We start from the raw sequence: 21,230 nt of genomic DNA, 5'->3' as shown, positions 1-21,230 counted from the left end.
ACATTATATAGATATATATATATATATATATATATATAAAACATAAATATATGTATAACTTAAATATTACTCATTTAAAATCTCAAAAATGGCAAATGTTCTTCATAATAACAACGTCAGGGTGGTGCAACTTCGGACAATTAATATTGCCCCAAAAGATTTTGCCTCTTAAACCGAAATGCAACACTTACTAAGAGTTACAATTTCGCAGTTTTTCTACGATTGGCCTGTCTGCTCCTCCTTATACTGTCTCAGTTCATCCAAAGTTAAAAAAGGATTTCATTTTGGTCTGTCTTTGATGAAAAAAGTTCATTTATATCTCCTGACCCAACTGTGACACTAAAACCCATTTAGCAACACTGCTAAACCTTACTGTTTCCTGGCACCATCTGCAGCTTACAGCTCCGGATTGTACCTGAAACGATTCCTCTTAGCTGGAGCAGAGCCTGCAGGACAAATGCTGCCAGATTCCCATAGCGAGGAAGAGAGAGAGAGAGAGACCGAAGGAGAGCAGAGCGGTGACCAGGCTGAACTCTGTCTACTGCGTCTCCACATGGGAGAATGAGGAGTTATGAATGCACTACACGCAGGCCAAGATTCCCAGGTGCAGCCGTCTGGTGTGTGTGGCTGCTGAACTGACTCTTCATCTTTTATCAATCAAGGCTAATTACTCAAAACATGTCAGTGACAACATTCCACATGCGTTTTTTCTATTTGCGCACAGTTGCAAGACTACCGGAATGACATGCAGGGTCATTCTTACAGTTTGGTGGATTTTGGACTGAGCAGGTTTGCTGAAAAAGGGTAAAATTATCAATAATTTTTTTCTTATCCGAGGGTGAAGACACCTGTCTAACAGGAAAACACACTTCTCAAGCTCATGCTATAGGACATAATAATCCTGACCAAATATATCACTTTTGGTCTATAGAAAATTTGATTACATGATATTTTTGCAATGTGTAACAGGATGGATATTTTACGCAAAAGAAGCTCATTACTAGCTAGGAAAGAAAAACATACTATTGAAAAATAGACTGCTTCTTCGAAGTCTTCAGATTAAGTCTTTGAAAAATGATAATTTTTTTTTAATTTTATTTTTTTATGTTGCTTTCCCTCCAAGGAAATCATGTCACTTCCACCAAGTCATGTGATTAAGGGCATATGCTTAAAATTTTAAAGGGCAAGTAGCACTAATGTAACAGGGTGGACTGGAGTGAGAGACATAAAATAATTTAATGATTTTACACATTAAAAAGAAAAATATGTATCACAATAAATTGCATTTGTATTTCAAACAGAATAAGTAAATGTATAAACTAGGGCTGGGCAAGTTAATGCGTTATTATCGCGTTAATGCATGAATTAATTAACGCTGACAATTATTTTATCGCGCATTAACACAGTTTTTTATTATTTTGAAAGTCCGTTGCTCACTGGCTCTGAATACACATACAGACAAACCATGGGTCACAGGAGGGGAGGGATGTTGATCAGTAATGGCTTGGGTTGGGTGTCATCACGCGTCTTAACCAATGAGAGCATTTGGGGTGGGTCTAACACTGCAGCAGCACTCACATGAACGCTCACGATAAAATTATTTAGGCTAAGCATCAACATTCACAAACCATTGTTCACTGTTATTTTTAACAGAAAAGAATGTAAAATGCTCGTAATCACGACTTCATAATTAAGTGGGAAATAGGAAGTTTCCGATAGCATGTGAAGACAGCAGAGAAGCGCTCTCGCTCAGCACAGTGGAGTGCATTGTTTTGTTAACTTTGTGGTTTATTATTTTGAGTCGTTTGGGATGCGGTAACACACAGCCCTCTCACAATATGTTGCTTTACAGATCTATCACTTTGCCGCTCAGAAGTTCCAGGCTCACACTACATGCGTACCGTGCCCGATCCCAATTGAACCGTGCTCTGGCCCACCTCTTCCAACCGAGCCAGGGACGGCTAAACGAACAGCGCCCGAGCACGGAGCGATCACACTAGTCAAACGAACAGGGCTTTGGGTGTCAAACGCGCTCGGGCACGGTTAAGATTGCCTAGTGTGAGTACACCCATTCTCCTGCATCCCGCACACACGTGTCTCTACCCGCTCGCACCCGCACTCGTACATCAAGTGTTGTCCCGCGCCATTTTATTATATATAATATATAATATAAATAATATATTATATATGTCATATAATTATTATATGACAACACTACAATTACAATACTAATATTATTACAAGCTTGGGAAAATGTTTGAAGCATTCTGCATTTTTTAAATGCAAAGGATCACAGTGCTGTACTTCACTATCAAACATGCAGTGCATCAGATTATATATTTATATAATTACAAAGCAGACTTCTGTGATTTGATAATTGTGCCAAAAAATATTGTGTTCTTGCACATTGTTTCACAAAGTTGCCAACTTTGATTTTTAAATGTGTTTTAAACGTCCAAAGGGGTACATCCATGCATGAAAAATCATGGGCATGAAAGTTGATATATTGTTTCATGGGGGCATAAAATCCATCTGTAGGAAGACCTTGCATATAGTTGCTTGTTCATGGGGTGCTGCAATGTCTCCATCCCTTCAGAGCAGCGCACAAGCACATTTTGTAATGAAGCACATCACAGATTGTTTGTAAAGACCAGATCGACCCTGCAGACAGACAGCCAGGGCGTTCAGTGAGAGAGCTGCTGAGAGACAGGTGAGAGATATAATGAGCTGCTCTTCATATGTTTCACGGACCAGAACATTCCAGAAATCTCCCGACAGGATCGCTTTAGCACACCGGCACTGAAGGAGAGCAAAGGAGCTTTAAGCTGGGGCTAATGGGAGCTAAATCGAGCTGATTCGCATCTAAAAGATATGTTTGGATAGGACGTTTAAAGGTCAAGCATGAAACTTCTGCGATGCTATTGTCACTAAATGTAACTGTAAAACATGTTGCTTGTTTTCCATTTGTTGGGAGGCAGCATTTCACAAGCTCAATCAACAGCACTTTTGGCATAATGCTGGTTACTGCAAAATGAATTTGGACTTTTCTTTCTCTAACCCAAAAATTGGGTTACAGTGAAACACTTACAATGGAAGTTAATGAGGCCAATACTTACTATTCCAGTACTATAGCCACAAAATGAAAAATCACATCTACCAAAACAACATAACACATAAAATACCATAAACAACTTTACAGATCAAATAATACACAGGTTTTAACAGAAGAATAAATGTAAGTTTCACATTTCTGCTTTTAAATCCTCCAAAATTGGTCCCAATTACTTTTATTGTAAATGCTTCACAGTGACCTTGATTTTTTATTATATTTTTTTCTTTTTAAGAAAATGAGGGATGAGTCAAAATGATTGTTTATAATAATCAACATTATGCCACAAATGCTGTTGATTGGCATTAAATAGCATAAACAAATAGAAATAGATAATTATCATACAAGAATATTGGCTAAAATAGTAGGATTAGAATTGAATAACATAAGGTAACATTCCCTCAACTTCATCCGCAATCAGACTTATATTTTAGGGAAACAAATTTTTGTCAATGACTGAGGTACAAATGCACATAGGAGACAAATATCAAGAAGACAAATAGCAGTTGAGTATGACAGACCTTCAATGGGAGAGGAACAGCAAAAACAGACAGCAGGTGTGACATTCCCTGCCAAAAAAATGAGTTGTCAACTAGTGGGACGCTGCCTTGAGATATGGTTGCTGTCAGGAGTTTTTCACAGCTCCGATGGGATGCTGGTATTCTGATCATTGGTGTAAAGTGATTGTTGTGGATAGGTGGAAGTAGAGGTTAAAATCTGGCTTTCTAAAGCCCCCTTTAATCCTTCAATCATGGCCAGCTCCATATTTGGAGATCCCCTGTCTGATTCTCAAGACTTTTATACTCTCTGTCCACATTCTTAACCATTATTTACCGCCACCCCATCCCAGATTTCATGCGCAGTGGCCAGAACTTGGCAACAATCTGTTTTCTCTTTCTAACTCCTCATGGTCTTTTCTTCTGCACCCTCATTTGTTTCATTTACATTTTAAATTTCCCCTAGAACTGGGTCAGCCAAAAATTGGACCTGTCTGTCAACATGCTACATTTACTTTCATAGGGCTACAGGCCTTCTATCAAGGTCTTGCTCTCCACAAGCAAGGGAACTTTTAGTGCACTCAACACATTTCTTAATCCAGCTAAACAAAGTCTGGCGCAGTTATCGGTGCTGTTAAAGTCAGGTATATTTCTTTTGTTAAACCACAAAGTAGAAACACACTGCAAATGTTTCCACAGAGAAATAATGCTGACAAAGAACTTTTTTCCCATAAGCTTTGACTTATTCTGACTTCCTTTCCTGTCTGATTGGGTTTTGATTTAACCTCCGTGTTTCCTAATGAGACAGCTTTATTACTGGTGCCCATTAAATTTCCATTAGGAGCAGTTTCTGGATGTAGTAAATTCAGCAGGAGCTCATCATTACGCAATCAGCCGAACCCTGTGCAAAGCACTTGTGTCCTGTTCTTGTGGTACTGCCTTTGCCCGGTCACAGCTAGTTGGTAAATCAAGGGGGCACTGATTCAATCAGGCATACTACTTTAAGTAAACAAACCCAAAGTTCTCCAAACCTCTGATTTGAATTTATGTGCACCTGTGCATAGTGTGTGATGTAAACAAAATGTCTCTTAAAAGGTCACAATTATGAATTATACAATAGAGTCACAATTGTAAGAGATAAAAGTTACAGTCGAGTTGATATAATGTTGAATTGTATGATAAATAAAGTAGCAATTACGAGAAACAAAGTCACAATTTGAAGGAAATAAAGTCAAGGTTGAGATGTAAGTCTCAACCAAAAGTGATGGTTGAGATGTAAAGTTAAATTTTATGAGAAATAATGTAGTAAATGCATGAAATAAAGTTACAGTTGTGAGAAATAAAGTCATAGCTGAGATGTAAAGTTGAATTTTACGAGACATAAAGTCAGTTTTGAGAAATAAAGTCAAAGCTGAAATGTAAAGTTGAATTTTACAAGAAATAAGTAGCAATTACAAGAAACAGTCACAGTTGTGTGACAAAGTCAAAGCTCAAATGTAAAGTTGAATTTTACAAAAACTAAAACAGAAGTTATGAGAAATAAAGTCACAACTGTGAATTGAATTTGAATCCCCCCCCCCAAAAAAAGTAGGAATTTCAAGAAATAAAATCTCAATTGCGAAAAATAAAGTCGCAGTGGAAATGTAATATTGAATTTGACAAGAAATAAGATTGCAATTACAAGAAATAAAGTAACAATTATGAGAAACAAACTCACAGGTGTGAGAAATAAAGTCATGGTCGAGATGCAAACATAATTTTAGAAGAAATAAGTAGCAATTACAAGAAATAAAGTCACAACTGTGAGAAATAAATGTGTTCGAGATAAAAAAGTTTCACTTTACAGGAAATAAAGTAGCAATTACAAGAAATAAAGTCACAGTTAAAGTATATTTTATATATTTTTGATCACTCAGTGTACATTTAAAATTCAGTGTAAACACAGTATATTTGCTTCTTTGACTCCTCCTGGTGTCCCATACACCAGTGATTTTTTTTGAGAAGTGATCAAGAAACATGAGCCATATTTCTTGGACTGTTTTTGTGGATGATTATGCTTTGGCACACTTAATAAAATGGAAAAACAAAGCAATCAGCAATAAGAAAGACATCTGACTGGTTTGTTGCAATTCCAAGTAAACACAAAACGCTGGAGATCTGCAGGAGCATTAAACTGCTGAAGGATGAGCCGTGGTGAATCGTTACGACACTACAGAGAATGCATACGATGCTTCGCGTCGCACGCCATATGATGAAACTGCACTCGGTAAAAGGTTGCAGTGTCTATTAGTCATTAGTGATATAGTTCAGTGCTAACATGGACTGCGGCCATAAATCAAGCTTTATATTCTCACCCTGAATCATTCCAACGATAGATTGATCTTCCATACAGTGGCTGACTTCATGTTTTGGGCCAGAGCCAATTGCTCTCTTTGTGATTTATGCACACGCACAAATGTACGATCGTAGCCCAGGACGCATACGTGCAAACATATGTATCTAAACACGTGTGAGGTCAAGGTTCAAATTATTGGCTTCAAAGTGGTGACATGTACTTATTACTACACCTCTGAGACCTTATATCAGTGGCCTACAGTGGGGTAGATGAGAAACGTGAGACATCTGACGAAGGCCAAAGTGTTAGTGTGTTTTTTAGCATAGCCAAGTCCTTGTGTTGCAAATAATCAGAGGGCAGGAAACACCACACATTATTCTGCTTTACCACCTGCACATGGTGAAAAACAGGCTAAATTTGAAATCTAAATGTATGCAACACACTATATGGTTTGTATGTATATTGCGTTGCGATGTGTGTTGACTAGCCAATCGAAAACCGCCAATGATCAGGGCCGAATATATCCTGTCAATCAAAACGAGGTGGAAAAAACTGTTGAGTTACAAGCTTGTGCAGTGAAGCGTGAAAAACAGCAGCATGGAAAACAAAACTGTTATTCAAATCCTGAATAAATTATACACAGACAGTGAACAATGCGACAATATTAGAACGCTCCCGGTTCATTATAATCACTCAAACTGCCACTCATGCGACTGTTTACAATCATGTCGCATTCTACAGGGCACAATAAATGTTTTATTTACACTGCGTCTTGGAACTTGTTGATTATAGTGTGAACATTCTGGTTTTGTTGTGTCACTCATTACACATCTACAACCGCAAACGAGCACTTTATCTTCCACATCTCAGCGCGATTGTAGTTTCATAAAAATGCATTTTTCAAGGTAAAAAAAGTTTTTTTTTTCTAACAAATATCAAGAATTCACAAGGCCCTGCACATGAAGGGGAAAAAAATGATACGGTAGCTATGAATTAAGAATTTGTTCCCACAATTAAGTTAAATTGTGGCCGAGATTTAACTAAAACAAGGGAATGGAATTAGTACAGTGTGGCCACAATTACCTCAAATGATGGAACAAATTAAATTGTGTGGGAATGAATTAAAACGAAAAAATAAAAAAAGAATATTCATTAAGAAATTGAATCATTAGTTCAGTCATAGAATAGGTTTATTCAAGTTACTGTAAATGTGAATTACATTTTATTATATTTTTGAACAAATTAACTAGGTTGACCATACATCCTCTTTTTCCCAGACACGTCCTGGCTGGAATTTCTAAATTTCCTAAATGTCTGGGTTTTGGCTTTTTTTCCCACGTATTGACATGCTCTCTACAGTCCTCATACTTTATATGCCCACATATTTGCATTGCTTTGACAGTAGATCCCACCTTCTCACGATTGGTCATTTATGTACAATGCATGCATGCTATTGGTCAGACTACTTTTCAGTCATTACCTTCACAGCAAGTAAGAAAACAATAGAAAAACAAATCCAAAACCGGGGATTACTGTAGCAATCCCAGTCAGGACATGTTCAGGAATTAACAGATTCAGACCAAAGTATTTCATGACATTGACCCTTAAAACAAGGTAGCAAAAAAACAACAATAGCGTCGCTTGCTTGCTCTACCATTACAAGACAATGATTGGCTATTGTTACTGGCACACAGATTTTGTACCGAGCGATCACTATCAAAACCTCTGAGCTGAACTATACAGGGAACTATATAACTCGCCAATGGGCTGCTATGAATCGCTGGCTCAAAAACCGTTGTATGTCTGGCTCAGACAGCAGCTGAGGGAGAAAACAGAACAACATCTGTTGAAAAGGAGCTTCACTTCATGTTTTCTTGCGTGTTGCAGCCAGCCAGGAGATTAAAGTCTGTATTGAAGAGCATGCGAATGGAAATATTTGGGTTTCCTCGGACAACTAAACTAGCAAGCTGTAATTATCAATCACCACAAATAATTTTCTGTAAAACTGAGGGGAAAAGTTTTCTTAAAATGATGTGAATGTTAAATTCGCACAACCAGATTCTGCAGAGTTTACTTTTTTTTAGCTCACTTTGGTCAGAAATTCTTGAAAAGCCATGGTACTAAACAGCAGAATAATCAAATTAGCCAAAATATTAACAAACACACACTTCGTGGAAATCGCTTGACTCTGTGTGCATAGATTCTGTGTGGGCCTGATGTTAAGGAAAATTTTGCACATATGCTAACACTGTGTCTTGCAACGTTAAGGAAACTTTCAGGCACATGGTGTGGGTCCGTTTGGAGCAGGTCGGTCAGAATGTAGGTCAGTCAGGTGGGGCCGAAACAAAGCTAAACTGAGGCTAAACTTCATAGCCGTGACGGAGGCTCTGGATCTAAAGTCACACTGACTTAGCCGCAGCCATCCACAGTGTTCCCAACAGAGTAAACAGACTCCAACAGACGCTAACAAAAGTGCTGCTGCCACACACAGTCCAGAGAGTGTCATATGCCCTCCTGTTCCAGATGTATGTTTCCAATCACCATGCTCTCTTTAATCAAATCAGGAAGTTAATGGCTTCACAGGATCATTTGAACAAACTCATGTTGAAAGCAAACAAAAGGATAAGAGAGGAAGTCTTATTTATTGTGACTCTATACAGCTTTTCTGGGTTGCTCATGCTTGGCAAGAGCTTATGTGTAATTAAGTCTAATGGTAAAAATAGAAGGCATTTCTGGTAAACACTTTATACAGAAATGAACTTGACCCGTGTTATTCATCACAATAATATACACACGGCGGAAGTCTTTAATGACTAAAGCCTGTTTCTGCTTTGATGCTCTGGATATTTTCCTATCGATTCACGCTAACGCCATCTAAACCGCGAAGGCTGACGAAAAAGTGAAAAGAAAGAACCCAGGATGTTTTTTTTTTTGGAGGTTTATGTTTCGATAAGACAAGAAAGGATACTTTGAACCCTTTGGGAAGACTGTTCTAAAGGGACTAATAGGCATTTAAAAAAATCTATTGATCTTTTTTCTTATGCAATTACAATGAGAGGGGACTGCAGTTTTTAAGATTCAATAAAGATTCAAATATAAAACAGTAATCTTAAATTGTAATAATATTTCATAATATTACTGATTTTTTTTTGATCGCATAAATGCAGCCTTGATGAGCATGACAGACTTAAAATCATTAAAAACATACCTTACAGACCCCAGACTTTTGAATGGTAGTGTATGAATTACATTTTAATCATTTCTTTTTTAAAATAAATGAATAGATTCAGACAAAACTGGTGGAACCACCAGGACCAGTATCAGTAAATGTTATTTTTACATTCAAGTTTATGTATTTTGATTTGTGAATTAATTCATCATTCAGGCAGTCATTTAGACTTGTTTCTGTGAACTGGATGAACAATTATTTGGATTCATTCACATTGAACATTGCTACGGTGCTCCTAAGGCAACATTGTGATGGAAAAAAAATTAGATGGGAGGAAAAATTGTTTCGTAGACGAACGCAAAGGAGAGCACAGACATCTTGTTTGACCAAGTTTTTCGAGAGAACGCAAGAGTATTGAAATATACTTTTCCATCTTATGTTTATTTTTTATTCTGTGAAAAATACCCTAAATTTATGTCTAATTCTCACAAAACACTATAGTATGCTTCTGAAGACTTAGTAAATAGAGAACAGATACAGATCCCCTGTAAAGACCTTGTCTCAGAAGACCACCGGGACAAGACCACAGGAACCAGATGAGTCCTCTGCACAATGTGACATTGCTGCAGCCTGGAATTGAACTGCTGGTTTCGTCTGGTCAGAGGAGAACTGGCCCCCCGACTGAGCCTGGTTTCTCCCAAGGTTTTTCCCCCATTCTGTCACCAATGGAGTTTTGGTTCCTTGCCACTGTAGCCTCTGGCTTGCTTAGTTGGGGACACTTCATTTCCAGCGATATCGTTGACTTGATTGCAAATGATTGCAAAGATACTATTTAAACTGAACTGAGCTGGATGATGACATCACTGAATTCAATGATGAACTGTCTTTAACTGAAAAATGAGTGTTTACTATGGTCATTTTGCATTATTGACACACTATTTTCCTAATTAATGCTGTTCAGTTGCTTTGACACAATCTGTATTGTTAAAAGCGCTATATAAATAAAGGTGACTTGACTTGACTTGACTTAAATAGCGCACAAGTAATAAGGGCAACTTTTATGACACTTTTATGGTGCTTTTGTGAAATTGTTGCAACTTGAAAACCCTAGTTCACTTTTTGTTGTTGTTGTTTGTAACTGCAATTTTAAAAGAACTGACCAATATATTCATCAAAAACAAAAAAAATTCCATGAAAGTAAGAAAATCAAACAGGCTTGAGAAGACATGAGGGTGAGTAAATGACTACATTTTCATTTTTGAGTGAACTGTTCCTTTACGAAGTGTTTGAAATGCGATTTGAACCTTGAAACCATTAAGTCACGTGTTCTGCGAGCAGTAGAGAACCTGCAGTGGTTTGCTGTGTTTGGCGGCTGCCCAACAGGTCTTGTTTCGTCTGTGCTTTGGCTGTGTGATTCTAAGTCTTGGAGAGAGGGGGAAACCCTTCAGCAAGGCTCAGAGGAGGCCTGGTGCAAGGGCTGGACTGCACTATTTAGGATCCCCTCCCATATATTGACATTGACCTCATGAGGTCATCATTTCTCAAGAAAATGTCATCTCTACCAAGAACTGGAAAAGCCTTCATCTGACACCTAAAGCATTACATTAAAACTTGCCTATCTCTGTAAACAGACACTAGAGTATAGAAAAAATAAATACTGATCCAAGTGACCTTGAAATTAGAGGGAGATTCTTAAAATGTGCTATAAAGAAATATTGTCTGTGATAATGTAATAATGTTGTAAATAATGTTCAGTTTCTTGCACAGACAGATCGTTTTGCTTAATAAGAACTCAATATATTGTCAGGAGCCATGGGTATTATATTTGGGTGAACTATTCCTTTAATGCAGTGCTAACTAAAACTAATATTGCAAAATTGATAGTTCCATTTCTTGATTATAATTGGCTAAGCCACATTCAAAGCCACTGTAAAATACTCATGCTGTGTTGTTGAAGTACATTGCTGGGCTGAAGAATTTAAATACATTTTTTGCGTTTAAATGATTAAATGTTTAAACATTGTTTTTTAAATATCTGAAATATTGACAGACCAAACTATGAGTCTTTGTCTCTTTTTCACATTTTCTTTGTTTAATGTTAATTAAAGTGTTGTGTAACTAAATTTACATTCCATTCCAGTCAAACAGAGTAAAATACACTGAAATGAATGAATATGGCATGACAAAATACTGACTACATTCAAAGGATATTTCTGCCAAAATACCAAAACTATGACTAAATCAAAGAAACTTTAAAAATTCACACTGGCAGTCACTTGTTTGTAATAAATCATATTGTGTGAAACACACTGTACTATGTAAACAGAAATAACATTTAAAGTGGAAATGTAGCTATTTATAGTGCTGTGCCATCTTTCAAAACAATACACCATACACAAATATCATCAGCATGAATCTCTTTTCCATAAACATCTCTGTGATAGCTGGACAGGATGAGGGAGACTTAGGGCTGGTAAGGGAGCAGTTCTCTGGCCCTCACATGATTTAAAATCACCAAGAGTCATGGCCTGATTCATCTCTGTCTCTCTCGGCCAGGTTCAGGCTACAAGGCAGCCTCAGTTATTTTAGTGTACTAACAGGCATTTCACAAGGACTGGTCTGGTTTGAGGAGTGAAATATCCCTTCAAGTGTTTCTAATATAGATGTTCTGCACCACCCAGACACATTACATAAGGGTCTTTACTCACTATCACACATTTTACAATAAAAGCTTTTACACGGACACTTAAAATCAATTTAATAGCATATCTAACTGTAAACCACAAGGATGGTGATTTGAGGGCAGAACTGGCGTTCAGGGACTCTAGGGAGTTAGAAAGATCGCCATTGATGTTAACTGCCTACTAGTGCACTTCGTAACGCTGTCATCAGAAATTGAGTGATAAACATTCTCATGCTCTCTTCCTGCTAATTTCACCTTCCTCCGTTCACTCATAAAATTTATCTGGGCTGATCTGCCGCTTTGGTGGAGTCCAGATGCTTGTGGGACCCCAGGCTCAGCCACTGTGATGGGGTTATGGGGGAAAAGCTCCCTCAGGTCTAGGAAAGGACAGCAGCCACTGAGAGGCCTCTTGCCCCGAGGTACACGTGTGAGGGGCCTCAATCACAGGGCCGAATTCAGCTCACAGAGGGACAGTAAACGGGGAGGGTGTGTGTGTTTTAGCAGGGATTTTATATGGGAACTGAAGGTTCTGACGCTTCATATCCACGATCAAACAGTGAAATAAAATGGTGAGAGATGTGCTAAAATTTTAAATGTGAGGAGCACATTTTAGTGAATCACAAAAATGCACCACCAATTTGATTAAATGCACAACACTGGACACATTCCCATTCTGTGTGACTACTACTGAAAGTAGTATTGCAAAAAATAAAAATAATATCATCAAAGTAATCATTTAATTTAAATAAATAAATGTATAAATTCGCTGTATAAAATGTCGCTTTGGATAAAAGCGTCTGCTAAATTACTAAAAGTAAATGTATAAATAAATACATACATAAATATGTAAATAAGTAATCAATCAATCAAACACTGCTGTTCAGAAGTTTGAGGTCGGTTTTTGAAAGTCACCAATGCTCACCAATGTTGCATTTATCTGATCAAAAAATACAGGATAAATACAGTATACTAGTGTTGTGAAATATAATTACAATTTATTAAAAGAATATTTTAAATATTTTAAAATGTAATTTATTCCTGTGATGGCAATTTTCAGTATCAACATTCCAGTATTCAGTATCACATGACCCTTCAGAAATCATTCTATTATGCTGATTTGGTGCTAAAGAAACATTTCTCATTATTATCAATATTGAAAACAGTTGTGCTGCTTCATATTTTTGTGGAAACCATAATCATTTTTTTTCTTGTCAGGATTCTTTGATGAATAGAAACTTCAACAGAACAGCATTTATTATTTTTTGTAGCAATGTAAAAGTCTTTACTGTCACTTTTGATTTGTTTCATTTTGGAAATGTATTCATTTCTTTTGTGTTTATACTGTATATATTTGTTTTATATTTTTATAAAAGTTTACAGATTTTCTATGTGGTCTTACTGGACCGCACTGTATATACCTGGCTAGCGTTTTACATTCAGTCTGTCATGTCGATCTATAAAGTTGAATGTACTCGGCTGACTTGATTTTTCATGGACAGAGCAAAATAGGATCACAGGCGTGCAAATGTGTTGGACAGAACACAGAGTGTGTTAAGAGGGAAGGTGTAAACCCAGATTTACACTGTGGCACTGACCCAACTTCTCCATGTGTTTTCATGCGCTTGGCTTGGAGTGATGGCGCTGAAATCTCAGGCCTCTAGTATTCCTATCAACGATCCCCCAGGTGCTCAAAGCAGCCAACACAGCGGCCCAGCAGAAGAGCAGCCTTATCTCACCATGATATGTCATATTCCCCCAAGAGAAGATGTGGATCTGCATAGACAAATGCATGTTTGAATGCGTGCATGTGCTGCATTTGTGCAGGTTTTATTCCCAGGGAATGCATGAACTGATAAAATGTACTTTGCAAATGCAAAATAAGACATTTTGGATAAAGGTGATAATACACTAAACAACTTTTAATATCTGAACAGATTTGAAAACACTAGGCATCATTCACTTGCAGACTTGTAAATGGTTACAGAGAAAACGGCATCATACACTAAATGACTGAGGATCACACACTACCAAACTTTCAAGTTGTTCCAAACACAACAAATAAATACAGAAACATGCGCCTAATTGCTATGTGACACATGACAAATTGAAACAATATGTGTGCTAAATTGTCTCAAAATATTACACGTTTGATATCTTCCGACTGAATTGAATCATAGGTCTGAAGCTAAAAAAACGTGACATTTGTGAATTCTGTCAACTCCAACTTCGGGAAATTTGCAGACTGACTTTGACATTTGACAACTATCGTCAACTTTTTCAAACTGTAAATAGTGAGGAAAATTTGGGCAAAAGTTGTGTAATGTTTTCCAGCCTTAAACGTGCCTACAATTTTCTGTTTTATTCTACGTGGACCCGGGCGCCTCATTGAGAGCAGCCATTTTGAGATCACATGACCATTCTGAAACTTGCTTTATTCTGAAAGGTTCAGTTCAATGAAAAATATGAAAATTCTGTCATTAATTACTCACCTTCATCTCGTTCCAAACCCGTAAGAGCTTCATTCATCTTCGAAACACAAATTAAAGGCAGGGTAGGTGATTTAGTTCAAAAACATTTTTTGTTATGCTGGTTGAAGGTCTCTTCACATCCCGAAAGCAATCACTAAGTTAAGTGGTCTAAATTTATTTATATGCATTTATTTATATGTATTCTCGTAGCTTCATAAAATTAAGGGTGAACCACTGGTGTCACATGGACTATTTTAACTATGTCCTTACTACCTTTCTGGGCCTTGAACGTATCAGTTATGTCTTTGCAGGCTCAGAAAGCTCTCGGATTTCATCAAAAATATCTTAATTTGTGTTACAAAGATGAATGAAGGTCTAACGGGTTTGGAACAACATGAGGGTGAGTAATTAATGACAGAGTTAAAATTTTTGAGTGACCTATCCCTTTAAGTTTATTAGATACTTTCGCTTATATAATTAATTAATAATGGTTGACTGTAAATACTGCATTTCTACAATGGCATCAGTAACCAAAAAACGTTTGTGTTCGTGTGCTACATCCACACCACTAGGTGTCAGTATGTGTTAGACAAAAATGCCTTATCAGCCAGTGCAACATAAACTAAACTGCTGAGTGGAGCTTTAAACATGTTAAATGTCACCAAAACTTTCAGTCTAGAAACCATTTTGGTTATTTCCAGATTTAGATGAAAAAAAAAAAACATTTTCAGTGTGGTCTGCAGTACACATGTGTGCATGTTCCCCAAAAGAACATTGGGGGAAAAAAAGAACACCGCAGCGTGTGTTTCTTCTTCTGGTCATGAGAAACTAGGTCATCTGCGAGCCAGGTTACAGCCATGCTGCAGAGAAGAGAGGCTACAACAGCAGCTCTTTCCCACAGCCAGACCAATCCAATCCAAACAAACAACCAACTCGCACAAAAACACCAAAAACAGAGACAAATGAAGTAAACAAAGTGCAAATGAGCGGGAATGGATTGAAGCTATCATTTAGACAGCCTGTCATCATCATCATCCTCTTGATCTCTCTCACTGTATCTCTCATTCTCTTTCAGTTTCGCTGTCCCAGATGGGAGTTTGGCATTTGGCGTCTTAATCAACTGAGTTGTTTGTGTCAATGTGGGTTCAAACCTATAACCAGGGCACAAGCACTGATTGCAAGTAAACACACTGAAATCAGGTCCCACCAGGACAATGCAACTTCATTTCAACTGTGTGTTTTACATCGAAACTAATTTAGCTGTAAATATAAGGATGCATGACAAACCTTTAGAGAAGCATGCATGCTCAGTTTGAGATAATTATGGCATCCTGTTACCCAAAGGTGTGCTGAGACTTACTGAGAGTCCATAAAAGCATAGCAGCAGCATGAATCATATGGGTGTGGAAACTAGGAAATAAAATGTGGAGGTCTAAAAAGAAATAGCCACACTGTTACTGCCTATTTCACTATATAAAACACCTGAAGAACTTTCACATTGAGAAAAATACTTTGACGTTCTGTATTGAAGGTCTAGCATAACTGTTGTACCAGTCGTTCCTTCAAATGCACAAAATGTATTTCCATTTTGGGCTAGCTGAAATATTATACTATGGGGAGCAATGTGTAACTTTGTTTTTGTGTTACAGAAAGCCGCTATCATTGCGGACAGGCTGTAAATCGTACAGACTGCCAGTAAGTCTCAACATGCGGATTTAGTGTTTAGGTGTCTGTCGTCAGTCCCTGACCCTGAAAATCCAACTGCTTTGACTATAAACAAACAGCGGCCAGTAAAGAAATCACTTTGAGCTCTCCCACAGAGCATGAAGACTGAATTCATGTAGCTTTTTGCTCCAACAAACAATCAAAAAACATAAACAACCATTTAAAAGTTTGGGGTCAAAAAACGTTTTCTGAAAAAAAAAAAAACCTTTTCTGTCAGGCCCACTATCGTCAAAACGATTAACACTTAGCATAGAGTTTGGATTGGCGGTGTGGTTCTGTTCTGGGTAAAAACTCTCTGCCCATCCCTGCAGCGCCTGTCATGAATGAATTAGCGTAAACCAAACAGAACAAAAATATATCATCAATGTTCTAAATGACATTTTAGTGTAACAGCATCATTCAAGATAAAAGGAGTCTGATTTGGGAAGACAAGGAATATCAGAAAGCCAAGTCCTGACTGCGATGCAAGGATTGAGCTGGGGATGGAGGAGGGTAATTAGCTCATGAGCAAGCGATAAAGCTGCTGAATAATACTGAATAAACCTTATGTAGTAATGCTGTAATAGACATCGTATTCCTATAGGTAGACGTGGATCAGCTGAGAGTCAGCTGATGCAAACTTGACTCACATGACCTGCCAGAACTAATGCTACGCTTGCTTTATTCAGCAAGATTGCACATTTACAATATCACAAAACATTTCTATTTCTGAATAAATGCTGTTCTTTTGAAATTTCTGTTCATCTAGGAATCCTGAAAAAAAGTATCATGGTTTCCACAAAAATATAAAGCAGCATGACTGTTTTTAACATTAATAATGATAAGAGATGTTTACTCTTATTAAGAACCAAATCATCATCTTGCAATGATTTATGAAGGAACATATGACCCTGAAACTGGAGTAATGTCTTCTGAAAATTCAGCTTTGCCATCACAGGAATAAATTACATTTTAAAATATATTTAAATAGAAAACAGTTATTTTAAAGTGCAATAACATTGCACAGTATTACCATGTTTACTCTATTACAATAAAATTAATCCTTGGTGAGCCTGAAAGACTTAAAAAAAATAAAATAAAATTACATCTTTAAAAGCAGACCTCAAACTTTTGAACTTTTTACTGTTACATATAATACACATAAATAATATATATAGATAAAATGGATTTATTGATTTATCTGTTCATTACATATAAAATTGACTGATATAGCTGATTGAATATGAACTATGTGGTTGATTTCTGTCTGTAATATTGCAGTTCCACATGGATACTTGTCGCTTCATATTCCTTGTTCACTATCAATCATTACACAGAAACTCAACAAGTCTATTTTCATTTTGCACTTATAAAAATCACTTCCAACAATGACATTCATAAAAACTAAGATCCACTCTTGATAAAAATATAAAATACCCTTTAAAAAAGGTGAAACTTACAGGTCATTGAGGCACATTTGTTTCCCACAAGGAAAAAGACTTACATGTGAAGTCTTTACATTAAAAATGTCATAGTGGAGCTGAAATTTTGAATAATTGCTGGGTGACCATACATCCCATCAATCCCATAATTACACAACATCCAACTAGCCACAGAACCTTTTATGCATTCAAAGTTCTGGGATTTTTTTTACTATAGCGATAAAAAGTTATAGCTATTCAAAGTGAGGAATAAAAATAATAACAGGCCAGAGCAGCTTACACTAGATTCCTAACAATGCATCCAGTAAGTACAGTACGTCATATGGCTCTAATGTAATGTTCTGCTTTTGTGTATTTGTATACACATTTGTATACACACAGACGCCCCGCCACCCACATGCACAAACAAGCTTTTAAAAAGAGAAGCTGATACCCTCAAGCTTAAACATACGAGTATGCCACACAAATATTCTTCAGATGCCCAGATGTAACCACTCGTGTGAGCATTCGCAAACAAAACAAGCACAGAAATGCACCATCACGCACACCGTTCATTGACCCCAATAATTGCCATTAACAAACGCGTTGCTCCTGGTTGCCCTGGCTAATTTATTCTCCCTATGCATGTGAGGTGAAAGGTCAGGCATGTTAACAGGCCGCTAAGAGCTTCCTCTGCCTGGGGACGAGGTTGGAGGCCAATGGGGAGGTCTAAAGGGGGCTGGAAACCCTCCGTGAGAGGTAATCCGTATTTCACAGCCGACTGCGAGAGGGCAGGGCCCACATGCTTTACCGCCCAATAAAAAGGCCTGGCAGGATGTTGCAGATCGTAAACCGAATTTCAACAACCCCCCTGGCACCCCTCCCTCTGAGGAAAAGAAGACATTCTGATGCTTTATTGCCAATTAATAGTGCTGGGTGGAAAATGTTTGGTGCCTAACTTTTATTGTGTTGTAGTAATTTAACTCCTTGTGATGTGGTTTGGATGTACAGGTGCTTGGTACTGTGGTATAGTGTTAGTGGTTTGTAGTCACATCGCTGGGAGTTATAATGTGGTATAATGTAAAGACAGTCACAACAAACATTTCAGTGAACACTAATTCTAAACCATATAGTTAAAAGCATTTACAATTATCATTTTAAATCCATTCATTTTATTACTGTTTTAAACTTACAATTCTGCTGATGCTATAAATTAAGTTGGAGATATATACTGAATTTTAACAATATATTCACAATTGTTATATAATATTAATAGTATAATTATTTTAGTGCAGTTTTTAGACTAATTTCACAATCTTTCCTTGTTCTGAGACTTGCCATCTCTGTCTTAACAGAGATTATTAAATCAATAAATATAATTCAAAATGTTGGTGTAACAGAGACGCTGGAGTTTGGTTAGAATCCAGGAGGGACACATGGAAAGAGGGAGAGATACGATAGTTAGCAGGAAGCTCCAATCGGTATGTTACATCTTTGATCTGTCTTAGTATCTTGAAAGGGCCAACATACCTGGAACTGAGCTTCCTGCTTTTGGAAGTAGAGGAAGCAGAGGGAGTGGAGCACGGTCAGTACTCAGGCGAGGGCTCCCTCTGCTGGCTTGGCGTTACAGTTGGTTAATTTACTTCATTTCCATATATCAGCTGAAACTGTCCATTTCAGTAAATCTATTCAAAATTCTGATTTAGCAGTTCATTTGAACTTGTACTCGTTAATGATCAAGGAAGTCCCTGTTTGACATTTTCTTATATTAGATTGTATCAACAAAAGTTTGGGGTCTGTACTTTTTTTGGGGGGGTTGAAAGTCTCTTATGTTCAATAATACAGTAAAACAATGTGAAATATTATTACAATTTAAAATGATTTCCATTTTAATATATTTTAAAATGTAATTTATTCTTGTGATGGAGCAATGCTGAATTTTCAGCAGCCATTGCAGTCTTCAGTGTCACATGATCCATCAGACATCATTCTAATCTGATTTGGAGCTCAAGAAACATTTTTTATTATTTTTAATGTTGAAAACAGTTGTGCTTCTTAATATTTTTGTGGAAACTGTAATGCTTTTTTTTAACCAGGATTTTTTGATGAATCAAAATTTTTTAAAACTGTATTTATTTGACAATTTACTGTCACTTTTAATCAGTTTAATGCATCTTTGCTGAATAAAAGTATTAATTAATTATTATTTTTTTTAAATCATTGACCCCAAACTTTTGAACATCTAAAGTGCTTGTTTGATATGTTTGGTAGATAATTAATCACATATATTCATGTGTGGTGATGTGGTACCTCTGAGGATGTAGTTCTGGTAGTTTTGGTCAGCCTCAGCTCCCACTTTAATAAGACATGTGAGTCCTTCAGCCATCACAAACTCATGCACCAGATCTTTATCATCCTGCAAGAGAAACACAAGCAGCAGAAACTCAATGTATTTACGAAATACCCAGAAGAAACACAGAACACACACACAACACAGGTTGTGGAGAAAAAATATTGATGCATCTCGAAATTAAAATCAAGAAAATCACACTCCATAATGTGACCAAAAATATTGTTTTATTGCAACACACTTTCAGGGTGACCAAAGAGAATTTCAGAAAGGCCCAGTTGTGTTTTCATAAATAGGCTTGATTTCAAACTGACACAGCCCAAACTGAAGCTTATGAATTCCTATCTGTCAAACGCTCTGTCAGCATTTTCTCTACGCTCCCTAAAGGTTCCCCCTCCTACACCAACACGTGTTGTATTGTTCTGCAAACTCTCTGTCCACCAGGTGCTGGGAACTTCTTAAAATAACCTGAAAAGGAACAAAACATGCTTTTATGAACGATTGAAAGGTCAAATAAGAAAAAGAAAACAATTAATTACAAATTTTATTAAACTGTATTACAAATTTAAACTTCAAATTAAATATACAATTTCTTATGCAATTTCAATACAGCATTAATCTCAAATTCATATAAAATATAGCAATTTAATATAATACAATTATTTACAGTATATACCATATAATTACTGCATTTTATAAAACCTACTTTATGATATATTTTAAAGCTAAGCTGCAGAGATATTTAAATGCTTTTCTGCAGAGTATTGTTTTATAGAGCTGTCTTGGTCTCATCCCTGTAGAGTTCCTCCAGATCTCCCTCACTTACAGTTTTAAATCCTTTTCGCTTCCTACCCATGGAAACCCTTTTTGTTTGGGCTTGAGTAAATTCGGGTTGCTAAGTGCTGATCGACTGCTTCCCTGCAGTAAAGAGCCCATTAAACACACTGTAAAAGTGGTGTGAGGAGCAGTACGTGTCTCCGCTTGATTTATGGCACTCACACGCACACAGGCCCACGGCTGGGCACACTTCACTAATTCTCTGATTACAGCATGCATCCTTCCTCCATCCTGTGTGTCATGTGTGGAAGTGAACCAGGCTCCTGCTTATTTCTTCTGCTTTGGGATTCGCATGGACACACCCTATTGGCTGATCTGAAAATGATTAGGGGTGTTGGATTGTGGAATTTATTTTGGCACAGCCAGTCTATAATGACACAGTATGCCCACGTCTGGAGAAATGCACTTTACGGCACATGCAAAATATACTTAAACTCACGACAGCATGAAAAATGCATTTCTTACCACAATTCTTCCTGAGTCGAGTGATCAATCAGATAACTGCTCATACATAATGTTCTCAAGTGATTCATACATCTTAGATTAAAATGCAGGGGGATTAGGAGGATTATGAGATCGGTTTCAATAAATGGAACTGCTGAACTGGAATTCTGTCCAAGTCCTGGCTCTGTGAGTGTGTGTGTGTGTGTGTGTGTG

General features: G+C 37.1%; 1 protein-coding gene across 1 annotated transcript in view; it reads right to left on the bottom strand.

Moving 5' to 3' along the window:
• fhod3b (formin homology 2 domain containing 3b) overlaps positions 1 to 21,230 on the bottom strand; it is a 207,723-nt gene that overhangs the window by 57,430 nt on the left and 129,063 nt on the right. Inside the window, exon 5 of the mRNA XM_016482239.1 lies at positions 19,697 to 19,802. Coding sequence (XP_016337725.1) covers positions 19,697 to 19,802 — 106 coding nt within the window. The remainder of the gene's footprint in view (positions 1 to 19,696; positions 19,803 to 21,230) is intronic.

This window comes from Sinocyclocheilus anshuiensis, unplaced genomic scaffold, assembly GCF_001515605.1.
Source record: "Sinocyclocheilus anshuiensis isolate Anshui unplaced genomic scaffold, SAMN03320099.WGS_v1.1 scaffold185, whole genome shotgun sequence".
Lineage (NCBI taxonomy): Eukaryota > Metazoa > Chordata > Actinopteri > Cypriniformes > Cyprinidae > Sinocyclocheilus > Sinocyclocheilus anshuiensis.
This window is presented reverse-complemented; position numbering and strand designations above follow the sequence as displayed.